Below are 23,098 nucleotides of genomic sequence, written 5' to 3'. Positions count from 1 at the left end.
GGTCTCTAGTAGAAGCTCCCTTTCTCACTGTTTCCGTCAACCCATTGTTTCCTCCTGCCACCGCAAGGTGAAAGGAAGCCCGCAGCATACCTTGGTCTGTGCATCCTCCTGACCACGTGGTACACGGGAAGGGCCAAGCTGGGAGCTTGGGGGCCCCCTACACACACCCTAACCGGCGCCTGCCAGGCCAGCCCGCCATTCAACTCCTCCCCACCCTACCCCCGCCCACCTCCGTAACACACACAGACCCCTCCCAGCCTGCGGCTGCCCCACCTGGACTGTTAGAACACCTCTGGGGCGGGGCCGGCCGCTGTCAAGGCCACGTGTAGGGCCTCAGGGGAGGAGGGAGACGGACGGACGGAGGGCGGGCTGTTCTTAAAGGCGGGTCCTGAGGTTTGCTGGCGCCTGCTGTCCTGACTTACCTGAGTTCAGCACAGTTTGATGCTGGGAGCCGTGTAAGTGAGTGCAGCGGGGGCCGTGAACAGGTAGGTGCCTTTACTCATTGGGGTGGGGGTGGGGGAGCTCAGTCCAGAGCCTAAATAGATCTAAGGCCTCAGCCGAGGTGCAGGGGTCTCGGTCTTGGCCTGGGGTCTTGGACACCTGATTAGCGCCTGGACAGACCCAGGCGTCCTGACTCCCAGGCAGAGCTCTGAGACTGGCGGGATTAGGAGACTGCCCGCTGTTCCGCAGGCCCTGCCTGCTGCCCCAGGTGAGGCTTCCTGGATCTTGGGGAGGCAAAGGACAATGAGGAGGTAGGTTCAAATGATAGGAATCCTGGGGTTGTGCTTTGGGGAGACTGGGATTTCATCCTCTTCTTTCCCTACCTGTGCTTATATGAGGGCCATGATAAGGAAGAAAGAGCTCAGCAAAGGAAGATCATAGGACTTTCCCAGTGCCCCAGGAGGTCCTTGCCCCAGAGTTTTGGGGAGGAGAAGAGAAAGAAACAGAGTTAGAATCTGAAGAGGAGAAGGTAGGAGGGAGCTGTAAATAGGGCAGAGCTAACTGGAATCCTTCCTAAGACACAGGCGTGTGTGTGTGTGTGTGTGTGTGTGTGTGTGTGTGTGTGTGTGTGTGCGCGCGCGCGCGCGCGCGCCCAGGCACTCCTTCCTAAGAGCTGAAAGGAACCAGCTAGAGAGGTGCACTGGGAGGACCTGGGCTGTGTAGCAACATCCCAGAGGAGCAGAGGAGCCTGTGTCTGGGACCAGGGGTAACTTGGGAAGGATAAATGAGAACCTGCTGAAGGGCTTCCTGTCCTCGGTGTCTCCTTGGATTCTCAGTACCAGTTGGTTCCAGAATCCCAAAAGGGGCCGTGGTAGGGGAGATCTTACGCCTGTGGGAAGAGCACAGGGTGATCGTGGAGGACTGTCAGAGGCAAGAATACCCACCATGTACACACACTTGTAGCCTGGGCAAGTCCCTCAGCCTTGCCAGTACTCCCCCCTCACAACTGTTGGGAAATAGAAGGAGTGTCAAGGGTCTTATTATCGGGTCACCATAAGATGGGAAAACCACTGCGATCTGTCTGGAGAGGCACAGGGACAGCCTCGGGATGAGCATGTGGGGAATCTCGAGTCCTGGTCGTGGGGGATACTCAGGTTCCAGTGCATTCTGCTCAGTGTCCCCAGCTTCCTCTGTAGGCCTGGCAGTGAACCCTGTAAGCTGCGCCTGCTCCCTGGACTCTTGGAGACTATGTGGGAAAGGCTGTGTCTTGCTTGGGCTCTGTGTCCTCAGCTGCCCCCAAGGAAGGAGCTCAGGCCAGCTCCCTTCCACTGCCATTTATAGATATGCTTCCCCACATGGCATCCCCACCCCTGGACCCAGCCAAGAAGTCAGATAACAAAAGCCATAGGAGCCTGGGGTGAGGAGCGAGGCCAGGCAGGATGCAGAGAGGCCAGGCTTTTTGTCATTCAGCATATCAGGGCCCCTCTCTGTGTCCCCTCTGCCTTTGAACTCCATGTGGCTGAAGGAGTTAAGATTACCAAGGTCCAAAGCCTAGATTTGAATCCCAGATCTGAACCCTCTATTGGTTCCTTTCAGGATTTTGTTGCTTATTCGGTTGGTTGATTGGGTGGGTGGATGGGTGGGTGGGGGATTGAGACAGGGTCTTATGTGTCTCCAGCTAGCTGTGGAGCTCCTCGTCCTCCTGCTTCTACCTCTCTCTCGCTTGGATCACAGGTGTGTACACCACACCCGATCCCTAAAACTTTATGGACTTTTGTGAGTCTGGGTATCTTCAGGGGCAGAATGGATGGAGGGCAGAGGCTCTGGCTGGAATGCCAAGTGCAGCTGTACACGGCATGTTGGCCAGTACCTGGCACCTGATGGGGGTGCTCTGTAGCTGGGAGCCCCTTACGAGGGTGTCATACTCCGTAAGCCCCAATTTCTAACTCATCTCCGGAACTGTCCAATGGTTTCCCATGCATCACCTTGTGGCTTCACGCTCTGACACCGGGAGGGAAGCAGCAAGGCTCAGTCAGGCTGCCAGAAGGACTAAGGTCAGCACGTTCTTGTCCCACCCAGTTTTCTCACTGGTCTGTCCTAGGACCTTTTACCTCCTCCCCTACACACCATCTGTGAGAAACAAGTATGTAGCATCAAGGTTAGACAACAGGAAGAACTTTTCACAGGAAGGAGATAGCAAGTTAGGGCATTTCTTTTTCTGCATGAGCCCCGGGGGGGGGGGGGTGACTGTCATCTGATCCTATCACTCCCCAGTGTCTCTCTCCTACCTCTTGAGTTTCAGCAGAGTCTAGCTAGCCCACCTGCCCCACCCTGCCCGTCCAGCAAAAGCACCTCTGTTTCCTGGATACCTTTGACTTCCCATCTGGCCGCTGGGCCTTTGCACATGCCACACGCCGCTTTGAACACTACCTTGCCTCCTCTTTCTTACCCACCATGCTTAGCTAGCTTCCTCTTTTCTGCTTCATACGTCTCCTTCCTTCTCCACAGAAGTCCTCCCTGGCCTTCTCAGCGGGGCCACGGGATCTCCTTCGTGTCCCCTCCCCCTATATCTCTGCTCTTTTCATTGCAAAATGGGACAATAGTGGTACCTACCTCATCCGGTTGTTACAGCAACTTGAAAGGGCTTTTTGTACGACTCTTGGAGCCTCTGAACTTAGTGCTTCCTCATACACATCAGCTCACATCTGTTTAGAAATACACGCACGACATGGTAAGTAAGTGATTGGCAATCATCCCTTTCAGTCACTTAACCGTCACTTGCATAGGCTTAGATCTACCAGACATTGTCCTAAGCATATGATTAATTCTAGCTCATTTGTCAAATGAAGGAACTAAGATGGGGGAAAAATTACTTCCTTTGTCCAAACTTACACAGTGAGTGTCAGAGCCAAGAAACCAACTGGGCCTTTAACTGAATGAGATGCTTTGTTCTTCACTAAGGACCCAGGCAAAGGCTTCACCTACAGATGGCACTCAGATCCCACCCTCCTCTTTCAGGTCCTTGGAACTCTTGGGAGCAGGATATAACTCTGGGGTAGAAGTGAGGCTGAACAGAAGAAGCCAGAGGTAAACCACTGGACTCACGGACGCATCATGTCCAGCTCCCTGATGGCTGGAGGTCATGTGGTCAGCTTGACTCCCCACGAAGAATCCAGGATGGCCCTGCACCCAAGCTCCAACCCCAGCCTCCCAGCACTGTGTCCCTACTACACCACAGAGAGCTGGGGAACCCAGCCTCTGATGGCCCCCACACTCTGCAAAGGCACCTCCAGCAGGTTCCAGCCTGCTCAGCAAGCAGAAGCCAAAGCTCACTGCCCCCTGCAGCACCCTAAGGAGCAGGCCTCAGGGACCTCACAGGACCTCGACTCCTGCATTGACTTCTCACTGGAGACCCTCAACCAGATGATCCTGGAACTAGACCCCACCTTCCAGTTGCTTCCCTCTGGGACTGCTGGTCCCCAGGCTGAGCAGGCCAGCAGCATCACTTCAAGGAGCAAGAAGGAGGAACCAGAAGCCTTAGGTAAGGATTTGGGAGCACAAGCAAGAAGGGAACTGGGAGACAGAACTCGAACGAATAGGGGCTCTTCTACGAAATTTGAGGGGCAGGGGTTCTTGTCCTGTGGGGAGTACAATGAGCCCTACACAAACTTCTGACTTTTCAGATTTCTCCACTGCACAAAAGGTATAAGTACAGATTTCCCTCACCAACCAACTCTGCCTGGTCCCTGAGTTTGGAAACTGGTAGACTCCAGTTTCAGGTGGTTTTTATGAGAACTCAGATGTGATAGTCCAGGTAAGCAGCTTCCACAATGAGGTGCACATAGTAGGAGCTTCCTAAATGCAGGGTCCCTGGACCTTACTTAAGCTCTTGATGTTTCTCTTTAGAGCCTAAGTTTGGTCCCCTAAAATTATTGTAGGATTTCTAGATGTCCCCCGATCCCTGCTTAGGGGAACATCTCTTGAGAAAGGCCCAAGATGGATAGGATGAGAGAGAGGCAGAACACAAGAAGTAGGATGCTGATTCCCTGTTTGGGAAACACAAGTCCCAGTCTGAAGCTTCTGCCCATTTCCACGGTGTAAATTCTCCCAATTCTGAGCTACTGACAGGACGTCACCCAGCATACGACTGAAAGTGAAGTAGTCCTGCTCTGTAGAACAGCACTACACATCAGAGGCCATAGTGGCGCACACCTGGACGCTCACTCAGCACGGAGGAGGGAGATCGTGAGTTCTAGGCTAGCCTGCACTACATAGCAAGGCCTTGTCTCCAAATTGGCGGGGAGGGAGTTTTTAAAGTAGGAGGGGTTTTTTTTTTAAAGCTGGGACTGTAAGTCAGTGATAACCTAAACTGCCCTCAGCACAAAAGAAATAAAATCTCACTGTACCAATACAATAACCATAAAATCTCAGAGCCTGCATTATAGTAAGATGTGTGGGTTTTGGGTGTGTCTGACCTTCCATATTACACACATATATTTTCATTTTTTTATTCTTTTAAATCTTCTGGAGACAAGAGTCTGTGTAGCCCAGCCTAGTTCTTACCACTCTACCTCCCCTCCTGAACACTGCAACTGGTCAGCTTTCGTTTTGAATGTAAGCTATTTCAGTATCAGTTTGCAGAATGCAGCTGTTAATAATGACCAAGTTCGGCAACCAGCTAGACATCATCAGAAGCCTGCAGTCTCCAGCTCGTAACAAGCTGGTACAAGCTGACACCAGCCACACAGCCAAGGGAATCTGGGAAGCCCTGGGTGCTGATTTGGTTCCCCACACTTGAAACATCTCGAGGGTATTCTGGGAGTGAGGGAGCAGCAGAGGCATCCATCAAGCAGATGGAAAGGTCAGGTCACCGGGGGTCAGATAGCAGGAATCGGGGGTCTACACAGAAGCCAGGCTAGCATCCACTTCCTGAGCATTTGCTGCCTGCTAGACCCTGTCTCTCTGCTAAGTGCCTTCTACAGGATCTCGTAGCCCAGGCTGACCTCAACATGCTAGGTAGCCCAGGATAACCTTAAATTTCTCATATCCTCCTGCCTCCTCTTCCCAAGCACTAGGATTACAGGTGTGTACCGCCGTGATTGACTTGTATGGAATTCTTCTATCCTACCCCACTGAGAGGAGGATTTGACTCCATTGTACAGATGAAAAACTAAGTTAACATGGGCTTGAATAAGGAACCTGTTTAGCCTGACCCCTGGGTTCAGGCTGACCTGATGCAAGCTATTGACGTCACCTCTATGTCTTTGATTCCTCATCTATAAAATGGACAAAATAAAGAGTTCCTACCTCCAAGAGTACAGGGATTAAGAGAAAGGATTTGTTGCCTGTTTGTCACAAGTCTTAGTGAGCCATGGTAGAGTGGGGGATTGCCTGTACAGCCAGCCCCAGGGCAGTTTAGATTCTGAGATAGAAGTCGGCACAACACCCAAGTCCTCTGGCACCCATCAGGGGATCCTGGCCCCCACTGCTTCCCCTCTTCCTGCCAAGCCTATTACAGGAGCTGTCTTCTCCTGCAGCCTTCTGCTGCTGAAGGCCAGTCATGGGCACAGCACTGCGGGGAAGTGCTTTAGACCTAATTACCGTTGGCAGGAGCCAGCCCAGGGTTTTAATGTTCATGCCCCAAGGCAGGGATTCCACACGGCCAAGACCAGTTGGGGCAAGATCAGTATTAGGAGTCCACATGTATAGGGTGGAGTGCAGGGTAGACAACAACCATCCCTTCCTCCGCTGAAGGCTTGGTGAAGAGCAGATGACTGTCAAGGCAGTGGTCCCTATCCTCAGATTGTCCAAGGACAGCCCGCCACCCAAAGCATGGGTCCATCCAACTCTGGGGAACAAAGAGTACAGAAAGATTGGCAGTGGCCAGAAGGTCCTTATTGCCCTCTGCCATGCCACTGCCGCCTCCTCCTCCTTTTTTTTTTTTTAAAAAAAAAAAAAGTCTTGCTCTTTAGTCCAGGCTAACCAGCAACCAGGCAGCCTCCTACCCCAGCCTCTTTCTAGAGTTCTGGACCACAGGCACCCTCATCTCCAACCCCTACTCACATACCTCAGAAATCCTTCCTCCTAAAACATCAGGGCGAGGTCAGCACCCCCTCAAGGGGCTGGTCTTCCCTTACCAAGAGTGGCAGATGCCACACCGCAGGCCCGCTATGCCCATCTCAACCTCCCCAAACCCTCCTGTGGGCCACTGTTGCTGGCGAGAAGGATTTCACGGTCCAGGACACTGCTGAGAATTCTGGGTGAGATCCCTTATATCTTCACATCCTCAGAGTGGATTCTATCCCCCCAACTCCCCCACACACCCTGGTGCCATCCCATCCATCCATCCTCCGAGGCACCCTGTCATCAGGAAGCAGCAGAGGCTTGCCTCCCTGCCTGGTAAAGCTGGGGACTTTACTAGACACAGCTGAATAGATTGTTCCTGGACATAAGCTTCTAGGATGCAGAGGCCCTGCAGCTGCCCTGAAGGAAATCACAGGGGTCTTTTTTATCGATGTGTTAGCTGAGGATGAGGAAGGAAGCCATGGTCCTACCAAGTGGCAGATCAGGCTGTTTCGAATCCTTAAATCCCTTGTTTCTGTCTGTCTCCTTAAACTGGAGTTTGTTTAGAGGAAGCCGACAGGCTTCTCCTCTGAAACGCACCCCGCCCGCCCCCCCCCCCCCCCGCACCTCTCTGAAACTCTGTAAGTGCTCCCCTTCCTTGCCTCCTGTTCCCCTCTCTTTATACTCATCCTTCAGAGTCACCACCCCAGAGGGATCCTGGCTCCTAGACCCAAACACCATCTCCCTTATCCTCTCTACGACCTCCCACCCCATCCTTGGATCAGGTCCCCACATTTCATTTTCCAGCAGTTTCTGCCAGGCAAGGCTGTTTGCCAGTCCCAAGGGCAGGCTGTTTAATAACTGTCTCTCCTCCCCCCACCCACATGCCCTCCCTTCACCGGCCAGGCCTGCGGCTGGCGCCTGCATCCACCCTACACTGCCGGGACTTGCCCCACAGACCCGTAAACAGCGGCTGCACCCCAGGGATGGGGTGGGAGCTTCCACCTCCCCAACCATATCCACCTCAGGACAAGGAGTGGGGGGTGAGTCACAGCACAGGCCCCTCCCACCCTGCTCAGCTCCCAGGCAAGGTCTTAGATATTTTTATGACCCATGAAGTTGTGGGCTAGGACCCTCACCAGGTCAGGAGACACACACCAGAGCAGACAAACGCCAGGAAGGCCTTAGAATGGGATCCCAAAGAGTTCCTCTTGTCCTAGAAGAGGCCACAAACACAGCTCAGGGGAAGAAATTGGGGCTTTCCACTCCTTTAGTTCTGTGGCATTGGACAACTCAGCCTAGCTGAACCTTGAGTTCTTATTGGTTACACAGGGATCAATAGCATTTTAATAGAGCTGCCGTAACAGGACAGGATATGCTATGTTGCATGCTAGCAATTGCCTGTCTTTGGCAAAAATGATGCAAGAAATCTCAACTCCTACTTCCACTTAATCTCCAACCCGTTACCTCCTCTGTAAAACCAATGTCTGGCCTACCCAAGGGTCATGCTGAGGGTTAGCGGTGGTTATGGGCATAAACGGTATAAAGTCTTTATAAAGATAGAAGCTAACCAGGTGGTGGTGGTGCACCTAGTGAGTTCTAGGACAGCCAGAACTGTTACACAGAGAAGCCCTGTCTCAAAAAAAATCAATCAATTAATAAATAAATACAAAAATAGAAGCTGAGGCAGAGGTGCAGCTCACTAAAAGGCCTTGCCTAGCATTCATGAAGCCCTGGGTTCTATCCCCAGTACTCCAGGTGACACATAAAAATAGATGCCGTGGCTTCTACCTGTGCTCACTGAGAAAGTAGAGACAAGATTATCAGAATCAGTTCAAGGCTATCCTGGGGTACGGAAAGAGTTTGGGGCTAGATTGTATCTCAAAAGGTTTTGGTTCGGTTTGGTTTTCAAGACAGGGTTTCTCTGTGTAACAGCCTTGGCTATCCTGGAACTCGGATTTGTAGAGCAGGCTGGCCTTGAACTCAGAGGGATCCATCTGCCTCTGCCTCCCAAGTGCTGGGATTAAAAGGGTGCATCATCAACACCATCCAACAATTTTTTTTAAGTGAAGGAAAGAAACTTGCTGGCCTCCTGAAAAAAAATCTATGTCACCCTCACAGCCCTCTGAGAGCCTACAGTGCAGTTCCCCGTGTCTCCCCTGTCACTCAATTCTCTTAAGCCAAAGATCCCCATTTCAGCTAGTGAGGGGCTCCCACTGAGGGGTTCCCAAGAGCAGTTGGTAGGGAAAGCTCTTTCCATGAGGAGTTCTGCAGCGAATCAGGTTCCATTCATCTGTTTGCTCCTCGGCACCACCCTAGAGGGCTGGGTCTAGATCTCCGCTTTGCAGATAAGGAAACTGAGGCCAAGAGAGGTCTGGAAAGTTACTCAGTGCCGCCTGGCTAGAAAGAGGTGACGTCAAGATTCCCGCCCAAGTTTGTGTGGCTACAAAGCCAGGCTGTCTCTGTATCCCCTGAACCAGCAAGCCCAAGTCAGCCCACCAGCCCTGTGCATCTGATAGAATGCCCACTTCCACCCAGGACCCCGGGTTCAGGCACCATGGGCTCATGGGAAGGGCAGGCTGGCCTCCAAAGCTCTGAACAGGGGAGGGATGAGCTGTTTTTAGTAAACTGAGTGCTCTCCAGGGCCCTACCCTAATTTCCAGCCTGGGAAACCATGGATAGGATTCATGACACTCTGTGGGGGGACAGCTTGTGCACCCCCAGTTTCCACCACCTTTGCCAAATAGTGCTCCACCCATCGATTCTCTCTGACTCCTGGCTCTCACCAATGCTTTCTTTCTCCCCCCTCCCAACAAAGATATAAAGTACATCGAAGTGACCTCTACCAGATCAAGATGCTTCGACGGTCCCCAACGCTGCTCCAGCCCTTGTGTCACTCCACCCTTTGGCTCCCCACGCAATGGCAGCCTCCTTTTCTCCAGAGACATTCCCCGAGAGACTCGAAGCAGCAGCGAGAGCCTCATCTTCTCTGGGAACCAGGGCAGGGGTCCCTCTCCCCACACCCCATCTTCCCTTAGCAGTTCCAGCTCTGGCCAGGAGAGCAGGGCCTCAGGCTCCCCGCTGGCCACTCCTCCAGGTTGGGAGAAAGGGCCACGGGCCCCACAGCGGGGCAGCAAGGTCTCTGTGTTGTCAGCCAGCTCCACTTCAGATGTCAGCTATGTATTTGGAAGGTAAGTTCATGACGTTGCATGGACACAGACACACACACAACATAAGGGCACTCTGTTCTGTGAGCAAAATGTACAGGCATCAAGAATAGAAGAATATACGTTGTCTGGGCAGTGGTGGTACACTCCTTTAATCCCAACACTTAGAAGGCAGGGGTACATGGATCTCTGTAAGTTCAAGGCCAGCCAGATTTACAGAGCTAGTTCCAAGACAGCCAGGGCTACACAGAGAAACCCTGTCTAGGAAAAGAAAAAAAAAGAATACATGTCTTTTCTACCATCATAGCCATTTCTATCTCAAATTCCCCTCAAAGCATTTAGATAATAATTCAGTGTCCTGAACTCATGGCTTCCACTGACCTTTTGAGAATAGAGTACTACATTGATGAGACCTGTCTTCTTCCCATCCCCCACATGACCCATCTGAAGGAAGGGTCATTAAAATTCTGGGGTGGGACCTGGAGAGGGAGCTCAATGGTTAAGAGCACTGCCTGCTCAGGCTTAGGACCCAGGCTCAGTTTCCCAGCCCCCACACCACAGCTCACAATCATCTGTTGCTCCGGTCCTGGGAGATCCAGTGCCCTCCTCTGACCCCCCACAATCACTTGTTCGCACACAGCACACAGGTGCACACACAGGCGAGACCCTCGCACACGTAAAATAAGTAATTATTGAAAAAATAATAAAAAAATCTCAGGAGTATAAACAGACTTAGGGGCCTGAGATGAAACAAGTAGGAATGAAAGCCCCTCCCCCCACTCCCTGTGCCACTGGCAAAACCAGGTAGGAGGCTTCAACCCCCTGGGCAGGGATCCCAGGTCACTGATCTTAGGCCTCCCAGTCGAATCGCACAACAGCCCATCCTGCTCCAGGATAACCAAACCACAAGACCTCAGTCCCACACACCAACTCCAAAGGCATTGGCCATGGTGGTCCCAGGCATAGGAACCAGGGATCCATCACCATGCTTGCTGGCCAAGCAGTGCTAGTTTCCTCCAGCTAGAGCCTTGCCCTGCGCCAGCCACAGGCATGTCCGGCCCAGGTACAGCGGCCTCTCTGCAGGCCTTTTGAGAGTGCTGGGGCATGGAGATCCTTCCTCCTGTGTGTGATGGTTCTGTCAGATCAGCCTGACTGGGAAAGCAGGGGAAACCCAGGCCAACATAACTGCTGGAGGTTAAACCCACCGGTCAGCTTAAGTGACAAAAAGTCCCCCGGTTCTAGGAAGGTTCTGTACCCTGCTGCACCCTTGAAATTCAGATGGGGTACTCTTTGCTCTGGGTTTGGGGTGAGAGTAAATGCAGTGCTCTATTTGACCCCAGATAGGGCCCCCAGATGGCTAGATTCCAGAACACAGCGCTGGTCCCCAGTCACCACCTGACACCCTAATATTCCATCTGCTTTCTTCTGCAGCAGCCAGTCCCTCCCACACTCAAGCCTCTCCAGTTATCAGTCGTCTTCGCGATCCTTGGCGAGTCCAGCCAGCTCCTCTTCCAGCCTCCACAGCCTGGACCGAGGGTCCCCATGTGTGAGACCTGGTGATGCCCAGGCTCCCAGCAACCCAATACCGAACATGGGCCAGCCCCAAGCAGCCTACTGTCCTCCAGTCGCCAAGGAGCAGGCCAGCAGTTGCCCCCCTTCTATCACCAACTCCATGGTGGACGTACCCATTGTGCTAATCAATGGGTGCCCAGAACCACAGTCTCCCCCAGCCCGGCAGACACCAGGACCCCAGGGCTCTGTCCAACCTCGGGCTGCATCTCCCAGCCACCCCTGTCGGGCTCTCGAGAGCCACAGCCAGACTCTGCCAGATGGTCCTGTGGCTGCATCTCCAGACGGTACGTTGTAATCCAACACCTTTAGCATCGGAGGATTTAGTTAAGAGGACTAGCCAAAGACCAAGGGGACTGGGCAACAGGCAGTTAACACTTTTATCAACTACCCACTTTTAATGACTACCGCAATGTTGGTGCACCAAGCATTGTGCCAGGGTGTGAGGATACACAGATGGGTACAGTCTAGAAAGAGTGACCCAACCCAAGACCTCCCGTAGAGTAGGATCCTCGCAAAGGAATAGACGCTTCATAGGTGACAGATGAAGGAGTGGATTAGGCAGCTTGGAGCCTGGAGGAGGTGACGCTGAAGCTAGCCAGCACCCAGAGGAAGGGATAAAAGGCATTCCTTGCAGGGATAGCTGTGACCTCATAGCTAGGGCAACGTGCCCGTACAGCACAGCGAGGAAACTTGTGGGATGTTAGGTGCAGGTCACTGGGAATAGTGGCAGATTGTGGCAGAGTGGCAGAGGCCAAACTAAAAAGTGGGTTGTACTCTTTTGACAACAAGGGCCATTTTACTCTTTAGACAATAAGAAACGGAAGCAGGGAAGAGGATGTGGGGTCAGCAGTGCAAACGCAATGGTTCACCATGGAAGCTGCCTGGCAGGAGGGTTGTGAGACTGGAACCAGGGCTGGGCAGCTGGGGTAAGGGAGGAAACAGAACCAGGCAACCCTGAGGCAATCTGAACAAGATGTGTGGTAACTAACTGGCTAACCCAAGGAGAGACAGAGAGTATATCAGTCCTCGCTCTGACGTTCATGGATGACAAGACCATACAGGGGCAAGCGGGGAATGGAACCAAGGCATTCCAACACAGATGGCTGAAAACCACAAAATAGCAAACACCCTTCTTCCCGGAGCCTGTGACTATAGGCATCCAAAGAACCCAAAGCAGTAAACACAAGTTCAGCTGGAGCACCCTTGGGGTACACACCTCCCATGAGCAGAGACCCAAGGACTTAGTCCCAGACTCTCCTCCCTCAGCTACAGGAGAAAATGGCGCCTCAGGCAGGCCTTTCAAACAGCAAACTCATCTACTACTGGGGGGAGGGGCATGTGTCACAAAGCACATGTGAAGCTCAAAGTATTTTTTTAAGTGGGTCGACTCCTTCCACCTTTATGTGAGTCCAGGGGATCAAACTCAGGTTGTCAGGCCCTCATGCCAAGAGGTATGACCCTCTGAGCCATCCTGCCAACTCTATTTCCAGCCTTCGTGATAGGGTTTAATTCTGTAGCCAAACTGGCTTTGACCCCAATGCAATCCTCCTGCCTCAGCTTCCCAACTTCTGGGATGACAGCCATGAACCACCACCTGGCTTTATGGGGTGTTAGGGATCGAACCCAAGGCTTCATGTGCGCTAGGCAAGCACTCTACCCACTGAGCCACGGCTCTGGTGGGGTTTTCCTCTTTAGGCTATTTAGAGAGACCCTAAAGGATCCCTGGGAAGAGGAGCAGGACAGGTCTCCAGCATTCTCCCCGGTTGTCTCTCAGCCACCCTCTACCCAGTTGACAGGGTGCCCTTCTCTGCCTGTCTCCAGGTGCTGTCAAGAGCATGCAGCCCACCATGAAGTTCGTGATGGACACATCCAAATACTGGTTTAAGCCAAGCATTACCCGAGAGCAAGGTAAGGCCAGCATTGTATTTTAGGGGACAAGTGTCCCCGTAACTATGTCTGGCGAGTACTATGCAGCAGGGAGATGGGACCTTGGGTCACGGTGGTTAGGAAGGTGGCAAATAGCAGCCCGTGGAAGGGTGGGTGACCTGCTGGCCTTATTAGGAATTAGGAAGTAAGCAAAACCTGCAGAAAGTAGACAGGAGCAAGGACTTCCTGGGGACAGAAAGTTGTGTGACTTCTCTGGGAGGACTCTGTGGGGAGGGGCAGAGAGAGTGTCTGTGTAGAGTGAATCAGCCTCTAATCAAACACTGTTCCAGCAATTGATCTGCTGAGGAAGGAGAAGCCAGGTGCTTTCGTCATCAGGGACAGTTCCTCCTACCGGGGCTCCTTTGGCCTTGCCCTGAAGGTACAGGAGACGCCAGCTTCTGCCCCAAACCGACCAGGTACGTACCTTTTGCTTGATCACCTCAGGTCCTCACTATGGTGGACTCTGTCCCAGTTTGACAGTGACAATCAGGATGACTCCCAGGAAGAGAGTCCTGGCTCTCCCAGCTGCCCTTCAACACCTAGGCACCATGAAGAGCATCTCTAAATGCCTGAGATGCCCTGCCTCCTCAAATTCCCTGTTCCACCCTTTAAGGATGGAGGAGGAGAAAGGTCCCAGCCTCTCCTCAAGCTGCTGTCTTCCAAGCACTTCTGTCTAGCCTGGATTTATCTCCAGGAGCCTAATATGACTAATGCATGTGTGGGCTTATCACACTCCCAATATCTTAACGTTCTTGTGATAACTCACCACGTGTTCAATAGCTCATCCTGCTGGGCGGTGCCTTTGATCCCAGCTCTCAGGAGGCAGAGGCAGGCGGATCTCTGTGAGTTCGAGGACAGCCTGGTCTACAGAGCGAGTTCTAGGACAGCCAGGGCTACACAGAAACTCTGTCTTGTTAAAAAAAAAAAACAAATAGCCCATCCTGCGTGAGAGAGCTAATCACATGTGTGTGATAGCGTGTTTGCTATCCTATGACCTCATGGGCTTATCTGGTAACTCAGCACACACATCTCTGAGGGGTCTACTGCATGCCAGACCCTGTGTAAGAACTAGGCATGTAGGGGACTCACTCCCCTGCAGAAACCACCTCATTGGGGAGTTCAGGTGAGAACAAAGAATGACCATGCCACAAGGTCCCAGGGTAACAGTTCCCTCACTTAAGCCTAAGGGTGAGTCTCAGGAAGTGAATGACACCCCCCAAAGAATTAAGACATAGAATGAGGATGGACTACCCAACCTTGGGTAGTTCGGGGGGGGGGGGGGGGGGAGGGTTGGGGGTTTGGCTCAGTGGTAGAGAGAGTCCTAATAGGGCTTACAGCCACAGCAGGGGTGAGGAGTGTGGGGGGGGGGGGGGGGGCGGGCAATCAGCCACCTCTGGGGAAGGTGTTGGTTTTCAAGGAAGCTTTTCAAAGAGCCTCCCACGAGCCCAAATGGAGGAGGAATCTGTGGTTGGTGAGGTCAAAGGGCACTCTGCTGCCTGTCAAAACCAGCCTTGTTCCTGCAGGGAGGAGCTGATGGGAAACAATGGCACCTGGGATGGGCTGAGCGAAGGCACTGCCACTTTGGAGCCCATGAACACGGGCTTCCTAGGTGCAGCCTCACAGGGAGGCAGAGGCTCCTGCGAACCTCAGAAGGATCTGGAAGAAGTGGACGGGGTCCTGCAGGCCAGGCTTTGGCTAACATGGAGCTCTGAAACAAAATCCTTTCTTCTTTGTCCAGGTGAGGACAGCACTGACCTTATACGTCACTTCCTGGTGGAGTCTTCAGCCAAAGGGGTGCATCTGAAAGGAGCAGATGAGGAGCCCTACTTTGGTAAGCCTCCCCAGCCTCTGCAGCCTCCAGGCCTCTCCAACCTCCCTAGTCTCTGCAGCCTCCCCAGCCTCCCCAGCCTCTACCCTCCCCAGCCTCCAGGCCTCCCCAACTTCCCTAGTCTCTGCAGCCTCCACAGCGTCCACAGCCTCCACAGCTTTCCTAGCCTCCCCAGACTCCCTCCCCTACCTCCCCAGCCTCCCCAGCCTCTACCCTCCCCAGCCTCCAGGCCTCCCCAACTTCCCTAGTCTCCGCAGCCTCCCCAGCCTCTCTCCCATCTCTCCCCAGCCTCCCTCCCATCTCTCCCCAGCCTCCCTCCCATCTCTCCCCAGCCTCCCTCCCATCTCTCCCCAGCCTCCCTCCCATCTCTCCCCAGCCTCTCTCCCATCTCTCCCCAGCCTCCCTCCCATCTCTCCCCAGCCTCCCTCCCATCTCTCCCCAGCCTCCCTCCCATCTCTCCCCAGCCTCCCTCCCATCTCTCCCCAGCCTCCCTACCCTTCACAGCCTCCCCAGCCTCTACTCTCCCCCCCCCTCCCTAGCTTCCCCAGACTCTGCAGCTTCCACCCTCCCCAGCCTCCACCTTCTCCAGCCTCCCCAGCCATCCCAGCCTCCACCCAGCCTCCAGGCCTCCAGGATATGGTCTCCAGCACTGTGAAGGGGGCTGGGAAAGCCCTATTTACTTACTCAGGGCTTCCTGCTTCTTTGCAGGGAGCCTCTCTGCCTTTGTGTGTCAACACTCCATCATGGCCCTGGCCCTGCCCTGCAAACTCACCATCCCACACAAAGGTAGGTGCTGGGTCAGCCCTGTGGGCTTTTACTAAAAGTGGCTACCGAAGTGGCCACTTCAACCTTGTTTATGACTTATTTTCGGGTCAGTATGACAAGTGCCTGATCTGGACTAGGTCCATGTCTCTCCATTTCCTGTTTATGTCTGCTCCTCTGAGCCCCCCAGTGCCCACCACACACACACACAAATAAGAACTTGTTTTTGTTTGTTTGTTAGGGTTTGGGTTTTTTTGTTGTTGTTGTTGTTGTTTTTGGTTTTTGTTTGTTTGTTTCGAGACAGGGTTTCTCTGTGTAGCCTTGGCTGTCCTGGAACTCACTTTGTAGACCAGGCTGGCCTCTACTCACAGAGATCCGCCTGCCTCTGCCTCCCGAGTGCTGGGATTAAAGGCATGTGCCACCCCTGCCCTTCAAGAACAACCATCTTTTAGACATACCCAAAGTGTCAGCATCCAGATTCAATGAGATTGTTCAGGCCAGGCATACACCACAGTGCCTGACCCAGAACAGACCTCAGAGCAGCGGTTCTTACCTGTGGGTCATGACCCCTGCAGGGGTGAGGATCAGATGAACCTTTCACAGGGGTTGCCTGCCAGTTATTTACATTATGATTTATTACAGTAACGAAATAGCAATGAAAATAATGTTATGGTTGGGGTCACCACAACATAAGAAACTGTATTAAAGGGTCACAGCATTAGGAAGGTGGCATTAGGTCACTGGCTTAGAAAGCAATCTAACAGTCTGGGTGAACAAATCTGGTATTATTCCCCCACACATACCGCCTCCACCACCCTTATAACCTATAGGTAAGCAATGAGGCTGTGGTCTTTCCCTGTAGCTCCAGCACTTGGGAGGCCGAGGCAAGGTGACCAGGGACTTGAGACTACACAGTGAGTTCCGGTCCAGTCAGCGCTATGTAATAAGACTGATAAAAAAAAAAAAAAAAGGCAGAAAGGAAAAGAGGAAAGGGTGGGGGAGGGTCCACAGGCCCACAGCTCAGTTCAGCAGCCTCAACCACAGCCTGCAGCCCCCTAGGAGCTCCCAGACCCAGGGGGTCATCTCAGTTGTGCAGGAGGAAGGTGGAGCAGGTGCAGGAAGAGCCCTAAACAAGTGATGAAGACACAGCACCCCTACTCTGCAAAGAAGAGGATGGGGGCGGGGTCCAAAAAAGAGGTCAGGGGCTTGTGGGGACAGGGTCAGAGCAGCAGACTTGGGAGCCTGGCGGGGAGAGGTGGGAAGGGATCAAAAGGCTCGCAAGCTAGGCAAAGTGGTCCTCGTGGCTCTAATTGAGGCAATCACACCTGGCTTCCCAGCCTGTCACTTCCTGGAGGTGGGGGCGGCTGTGGGAGGTGTTCAAAGGGATTCTTGCCGGCTGCTCCCCTGAGATCCACTCGCTCTTCCCTCCCCCCTGGGGCGCCTCTGTTCAGAACTGGGAGGCGCAGAACCAGCGCTGGACTCCCCCACGCATGGCCAGACCTCTTGCCTGAAGATATCAGCTGGTGAGTGGTATAGGGGAGGTACCGCGTTCACCGCACCCTGGAGACCACTTCCCAACCCCATGAACACACGCACACAAGCCCACACATGCTTCCCATTACTGCTTTGTTTCTGCAGCCTTAACAGCCCACGGCACACCCCCTCCTCGGCCTCATAAACCAAGGAGATGAGAGGCTGCTGCTGTGGGCCAGTGGGGAGGAAAGAGGACTGGGCCCAGGGGAGGGGGAGGGAGGCAGGGGAGGGTTCTGGTAAGCCAACACTTGTGTACATATTGTACACATATCTGTAATAGTGTCTCTCTGTGTTTGAGATTCCTGCCCTGGGGGTGGTCTCCAGGTCTGGATCCTCTGTTGGGGGGTTGGGGGGTGAGGTTTGAATTTTGAGGGTTTCAATGCTCCCTACTTCCAGAGGCCAAGCATCCATTAGCACTCAGTGGCGGCTCCTACTTTGTGACCACCTCCCCCTAAACACTGGCTCCCCTCCTGTTCTTTTTCTCTCTCCCTATTCCAAAGGGTGGGTGGGTGGATCATAGGTAGAGGAAAAGAAGTTCTGGTTACCCTCGGACTCCTAGTCTGTTTGGTGGCTCTCAGAGGGTCCCTCTGGATTCCTAAAGAAGAGAGGCATTCCCTCTGCCCTGTTCCTGTCCCTGGACCCGAGCCCAGCGATTGTAAGACCCTGGCTCCAGACCCCTCTCAATATCTGCATCCCATAGGCTGCCACACCCTGTACCTGAGCTCGGTGAGCGTGGAGACCCTGAGTGGAGCCCTGGCTGTGCAGAAGGCCATCTCAGTCACCTTGGAGAGGGATGTCCTCCCCACACCTACCGTGGTCCATTTCAAAGTCACTGAACAGGGCATCACTCTGACAGATGTCCAGAGAAAGTAAGGGACTCTCCTAGCTCCTGGGCTGCAAGCCTAACAGCAGCGCGGAGGGAAGGTGGGGGACAGAGGTCAGAGCCCCGGATGTGAAAGGACTAGCAAATGCTGGGTGATACCAGACAAGGTCCCTGCCTTCCCTAGGCCTCCATCTTTGGAAACAACAGGGTTTAAGTTAGGCAGTTTTCATTGCGTGATGTTTAAATCTGTGAATAGACCAGACACTAATGACTCCTCAGACCGTGCAATGAGCCCCAGGACTTGGAGACTCAGCCTAGCCAAAGCCTTCCCTAATTTGACCAGGCAAGAGTAGACCAAGCTGTAACTCCTGGCCTCACAAAATGAATGCCATGGGGGTGGGTGGCAGAAAACCCCAGTAGAAGAGCATGAGGCAGATCTATTCCATAGGAGGAGAAAGTGAGGGAGAAACCATGACGGGTTGTAAGAATCCTACTAGGACAGGATGTGTGAGCTTTGGGGGACCCAGAAATGCTGAAATGGGGGGGCATGGCGTAGGAATAGACCCTCATCAGCCTGACTTTTCTTCCTGCATCCACCCAGGTTGTTTTTCCGACGCCACTACCCACTTGCCACCCTCCGCTTCTGCGGAATGGACCCTGAGCAACGGAAGTAAGTTCAAGGCTGAGTTAAGCTAAGAAGGCCGCTCCAGGCCTAGCTGCCTTCCATGGTACCTGGATTGAAATAGCAGAGGTGGCCTGTGAACCCTAAGAGGTCGGGGATCAGGCCAGGTTGGGCATGGCAGAGTGGAGACATGACTCCCACTGTTCATTAGAGTCCTGAGGAGCCGGGCAGAGCCCCGTCACTCACTCCTGTTGTGTCCCTTTCTTTCAGGTGGCAAAAGTACTGCAAAGCTTCCAGGTAAGCCCCTCCCACCACTCAGTGGCTCTAAGAATTGGCCCTGTGCCGGGGTTCCAGACCTGACCAAAAGAGGGCAGGCCAGGTATGGCAGCACACACCTGTAATCCCAGAATTTAGGAGTCTGAGGCAGGAGGATTACTATGAATTCGGGGCCAGTTCCAGCTAGCCTCGTCTATGTAGTCAATTCCAGGCTATACATAATGAGACCCTATTGTAGGCAGAGGAGGTTTCTGTCCTGCCAGCCAGCTCCCAAATAACCACACAGAGACTTATTATTAACTGCAAATGCTCGGCCAATAGCTTAGGCTTGTTACTAACTAGCTCTCACAATTTAAATTAATCCATATTTATTAATTCACATGCTGCCACGTGGCTCATGGCTTGTTACCTCATTCTCTACACATCTTGCTTCCTCTGCCTCTGGCTGGCGACTCCACCCTTTTTCCCAGCATTCTCCCAGCTTGACTCTCCCACTTAACCTCTTCCTGCCTAGCTATTGGCCAGTGAGCTCTTTATTAAATCAATGAGAACAACATATCTTCACAGTGTACAAGAGGATTATTCCACATCTCAATAGAAATAAAGGAAGGAGGGGAGAGAGGGAGGGAGGGAGGGGGGAGGGAGGGAGGGGGGGAGGGAGGAAGGAAGGAAGGAAGGAAGGAAGGAAAGAATAGTGTTTCATCTTGGTCTTAGGAGCCAGTGTGGTATGGCTCTTATGAGATCCCCCAGTCTGGAGCCCGAGATATTATACCAGAGGCACAGGTTATATCTCAGAGCTGTAGGGATGATTATCAAGTACATTCTTGTCCTAATGGAGCTTCCCAGTCTTGTCCTCAGGAAGCCCCATTCAAAATGGAGACCTAGAGTCTGAAATAAGTGCTTGCCCAGTTGGACAAGGGAGGCACCTTCTTCCTTTAGCTGCCTCATTAATAGGAGGTACTGAAGTGCCGGGGAGGTGACCCAGTGAGGAAAGTGTCAGTCACCCAAGCATGAGGACATTAGGTCAGAGCCCCAGAACCCATATGAAAAGCCAACCGGTATATCTATAACTCCAGTGCTGGGGAGGCAGAGACAAGCGGATTCCTGGTGCTCATTGGCTGGCCAGCCTAGCCAATGGGTGAGCTCTAGATTCAGTGAGAAACCTTGTCTCAAAATTAGTAGAGAGCAATTGAGGAAGACATCTAACACCAACCTCCACACACATGCATGGATACATGCCATGTCCCCGCAAACAAGTACATACCACATGCACACAAGACGCAGTACACAAGATACTGCAGCCGGCTGGCTTGGGGAGAAGCAGTGAGGCGCAAGCTGAGTGTCCTCCCCTTCCAACACCCCCCTCAGCTTGATGCCTCTCCTCCCTAGCTCACATCCCCACAGACTGTCTTCTCTTACCAGGATCTTTGGGTTTGTGGCCAAGAGCCAGACGGAGACACAAGAGAACGTGTGTCACCTCTTCGCAGAGTACGAAGCAGTTCAGCCAGCTCTCCAGGTCATCAGCCTGGTGACTGCTCTGATCCAGGATGCAGACAGGGTATAGGAGAAGGGAAGCTGCCTATGGACCTTCCCTGACATCTCAAGAGACTTTCCCTGGCCATGCCGCTGTGGTCACATCGACAGACCTGACTGTCAGACCTGAGGACAGAGCAAGTTGAAGCTTTTGAGCCTGCTGTGACATTCAGCAGTAACCTTCACCCAATTCTTGGGCCTCAGGCTCTTCAATTATATATAAAGAGACCCATCCGCAAGAAAAACGGTCCCTTGGAGACTCAGCTGGGAATCTTCAGTGTGTTTCTCCATGCTGCTGAAGCCCACCCACACCCAAGACTCCCTGTGTAAAAATTGCCTGCAACGACGCTCTGGCTTCGTCAGCTTGAACTCTCCCCACGTGGCAGATTGAGCCAGAGACCTATGACCCCTGCAAACAGCAAAGAGCAGGTGCTGGCTCCCTGGCTGGAGGCTCCCTGGCTGGAGGCTGGTGATGGTGGGTGCAGTTTGGGGACAGGTTCGATTTCCCTCACACCTGTCCCTTCCCTGCTGGCCCAGGATTCTTTTGTTTTCAAGAGATGAAAAGGTTTGGGGGTTGTGAATGTAACTCAGTTGCTAGAGGGTTTGCCTGACAAGGACAAGGGCCGTGGTGAGTGCTGAAAATCCCAGCACTTGAAGGGGCAGGAAGATCAGAGGTTCGGGGTCATTCTTAGCTACATAATGAATTTAGGTCAGTCTATGCTACATGAGACCTTGTTGAGGGAAAGAGAAAGAAGGAGAGAGAGAGAGAGAGAGAGAGAGAGAGAGAGAGGGAGAAAGAGGGAGAGAGGAGAGAGAGATTAAAGTTTTCACAGATCTCACCGATGAGCCTCACAGCCTTCACCTGCAAAGACCACACTCCCAATTCGGGTCTGGGGGGTACCACTCCAAGAAGGAGCTGCTGTGGGAAGAGGGTTTCAAAATGGGCAGGTGCCTGCAAGGTCCAAAATCTATGATGGAGAGGAGACAGGGTCAAGAGCCTCAGCCAGAGCAGACCTGTCAGCACAGTGCGTGTACCCTATAACGCAACCCATTTCAGCATGCTTTGGGGGACCCATCAAATGCTGTCAGAGTCGAGTCTGAGCACAGAACGGGAGTGAGTTTTCATACCCCCTCGCTTCTTCCGCTTTGCGATCAAGGTTCTGTCAGCGTCGCCTTCTCTAATGCAGTATTTAAAACGTTCTCACATCTGGAGATCTGGGCGTTGCAGTCTGATCAACTCCTAGCCATCTGGTGGAACTTTCTGGATTCCTCTGATTTTAGGTATCATTTGCCAAGGCCTTGGGATCTTTTCCCCAAGAGCAGGCTAGGAAAGTCCCTGGCCACTGCAGTTACAAACGTGGGCTATTGTCTCTAGTTGGTCAACTGCTCTGTGAGGTTGGCCCAGGATTCTGAAGGCTAGCTTGGCTGTGCCTGTGGGGCTAGCTTAGTAGAAGACCCTTGTCCCCACGGTCAGTAAAGTCTCCGCAGTGCTCACATTCTTAATGTCTAATCCGTCCTTCCCAATATATTACAGATGAATATCACCCCCGCCCCCCATCTTTGCTTTCAATTTCTTGATAAGCACGTGCCCCAAAAGAGGTATCACAGCTGCCTGGCATTGCTCTCATAACCTACATCTGGTGGATGGGAAAGAGAGACCCTGTTGCTATAGTACAGATAGAGGTGCATTTCCCTGCCCCAACTCCATTCTTGCTGGGTTCTCCAGTTCCAACACACACACACACTATGTGGGAGTCACCAGCCTTACAAACACAAGGGGGCAGCAGAGAGTCAAGAATACAAAGAGGCAGCGTCTAGAGCTGGTTGAAGAAGTTGGGCTCTTTCCCTCCCACATTCAAGACCGGCCTGCAAAAACTGTTGCACTTCTTCCAGCCTGCTGGCCTCCTTAGGAGACTATGCCATGGCATGCAAGGAGACGCTCACAGAAGCCCGCTGTAACTCAGTGTGGAGCAAGTGTCTATCCCCTCCTGTCGTCAGCCTACAGGGCACCATTGTCCTTGGCCAAGGTCAGATCTGAGGGATTATGACTTCAACTCAGGAAAAGCAAATCAGATGGGGAATGTAGGGGTGGAGTGGGGAGGATGCTAGGCTCGCATTGCAGGCTAAGACTGGCCCTTCCAGCATTAGATCGGGCTCGTTCCACCCATTCTAGGCTTAGTGGGAAGAGTCCTCCATACATCCTGTGTACTTCGTGGAAAATAAAGTTTCTTTGTACAATAGCCGGTGCTGGACATCCAGAGCTATCTCCTGAGTGCTGAGCAGAGAAGGGCACACAGCAGAACAGAGTGTGACCATATGTCTGCATTGCCCACCGAGGCCAGAAGAGGGTGCTGAAACTCCCCTGGAGTTAGATGGTTGTGAGCCACTGTGTAGTGCTGGAAATTGAACCCAGGTCCTCTTGAAGAGCAGTCAGTGCTCCTAATCACTGACTGAGTTGTCTCTCTAGCCTCCAGGGTAGTGGGTTTTTTTTCTGTTTTTGTGGTCATTGTTAGCATGTGTACACGCATGCCATCGTGTATGTATGGAGGTCA

General features: G+C 52.9%; 1 protein-coding gene across 1 annotated transcript; it reads left to right on the top strand.

The window, feature by feature from the left end:
• Positions 1-344: 344 nt before the first annotated feature.
• Positions 345-22,786, top strand: Tns4 (tensin 4). Its single transcript, XM_041644037.1, has 13 exons — positions 345-485; positions 3,460-3,982; positions 9,323-9,695; positions 11,103-11,527; positions 13,065-13,151; positions 13,460-13,585; positions 14,908-15,000; positions 15,706-15,783; positions 17,211-17,282; positions 17,993-18,161; positions 18,717-18,785; positions 19,008-19,034; positions 20,436-22,786. The coding sequence occupies exons 2-13, from the start codon at positions 3,556-3,558 to the stop codon at positions 20,575-20,577; spliced, it is 2,088 nt and encodes a 695-aa protein (XP_041499971.1). The 5' UTR covers positions 345-485; positions 3,460-3,555; the 3' UTR covers positions 20,578-22,786.
• Positions 22,787-23,098: the final 312 nt, after the last annotated feature.

Source organism: Microtus oregoni, unplaced genomic scaffold (assembly GCF_018167655.1).
Source record: "Microtus oregoni isolate MIOR12 unplaced genomic scaffold, Mior012 000091F_ref0000469, whole genome shotgun sequence".
In the NCBI taxonomy this organism is placed as follows: domain Eukaryota; kingdom Metazoa; phylum Chordata; class Mammalia; order Rodentia; family Cricetidae; genus Microtus; species Microtus oregoni.
Note: the sequence above shows the minus strand (reverse complement) of the source record. Positions and strands in the feature narration are given on the sequence as shown.

Excerpts from the sequence above, each read along its gene's own strand:
- Tns4 (XM_041644037.1), top strand. The coding sequence starts at position 3,556 with ATGTCCAGCTCCCTGATGGCTGGAGGTCATGTGGTCAGCTTGACTCCC. Across the intron at positions 13,152-13,459 it reads AAGCATTACCCGAGAGCAAG|CAATTGATCTGCTGAGGAAG; the intron begins GTAAGGCCAGCA and ends ACACTGTTCCAG. Across the intron at positions 18,162-18,716 it reads CTGACAGATGTCCAGAGAAA|GTTGTTTTTCCGACGCCACT; the intron begins GTAAGGGACTCT and ends GCATCCACCCAG.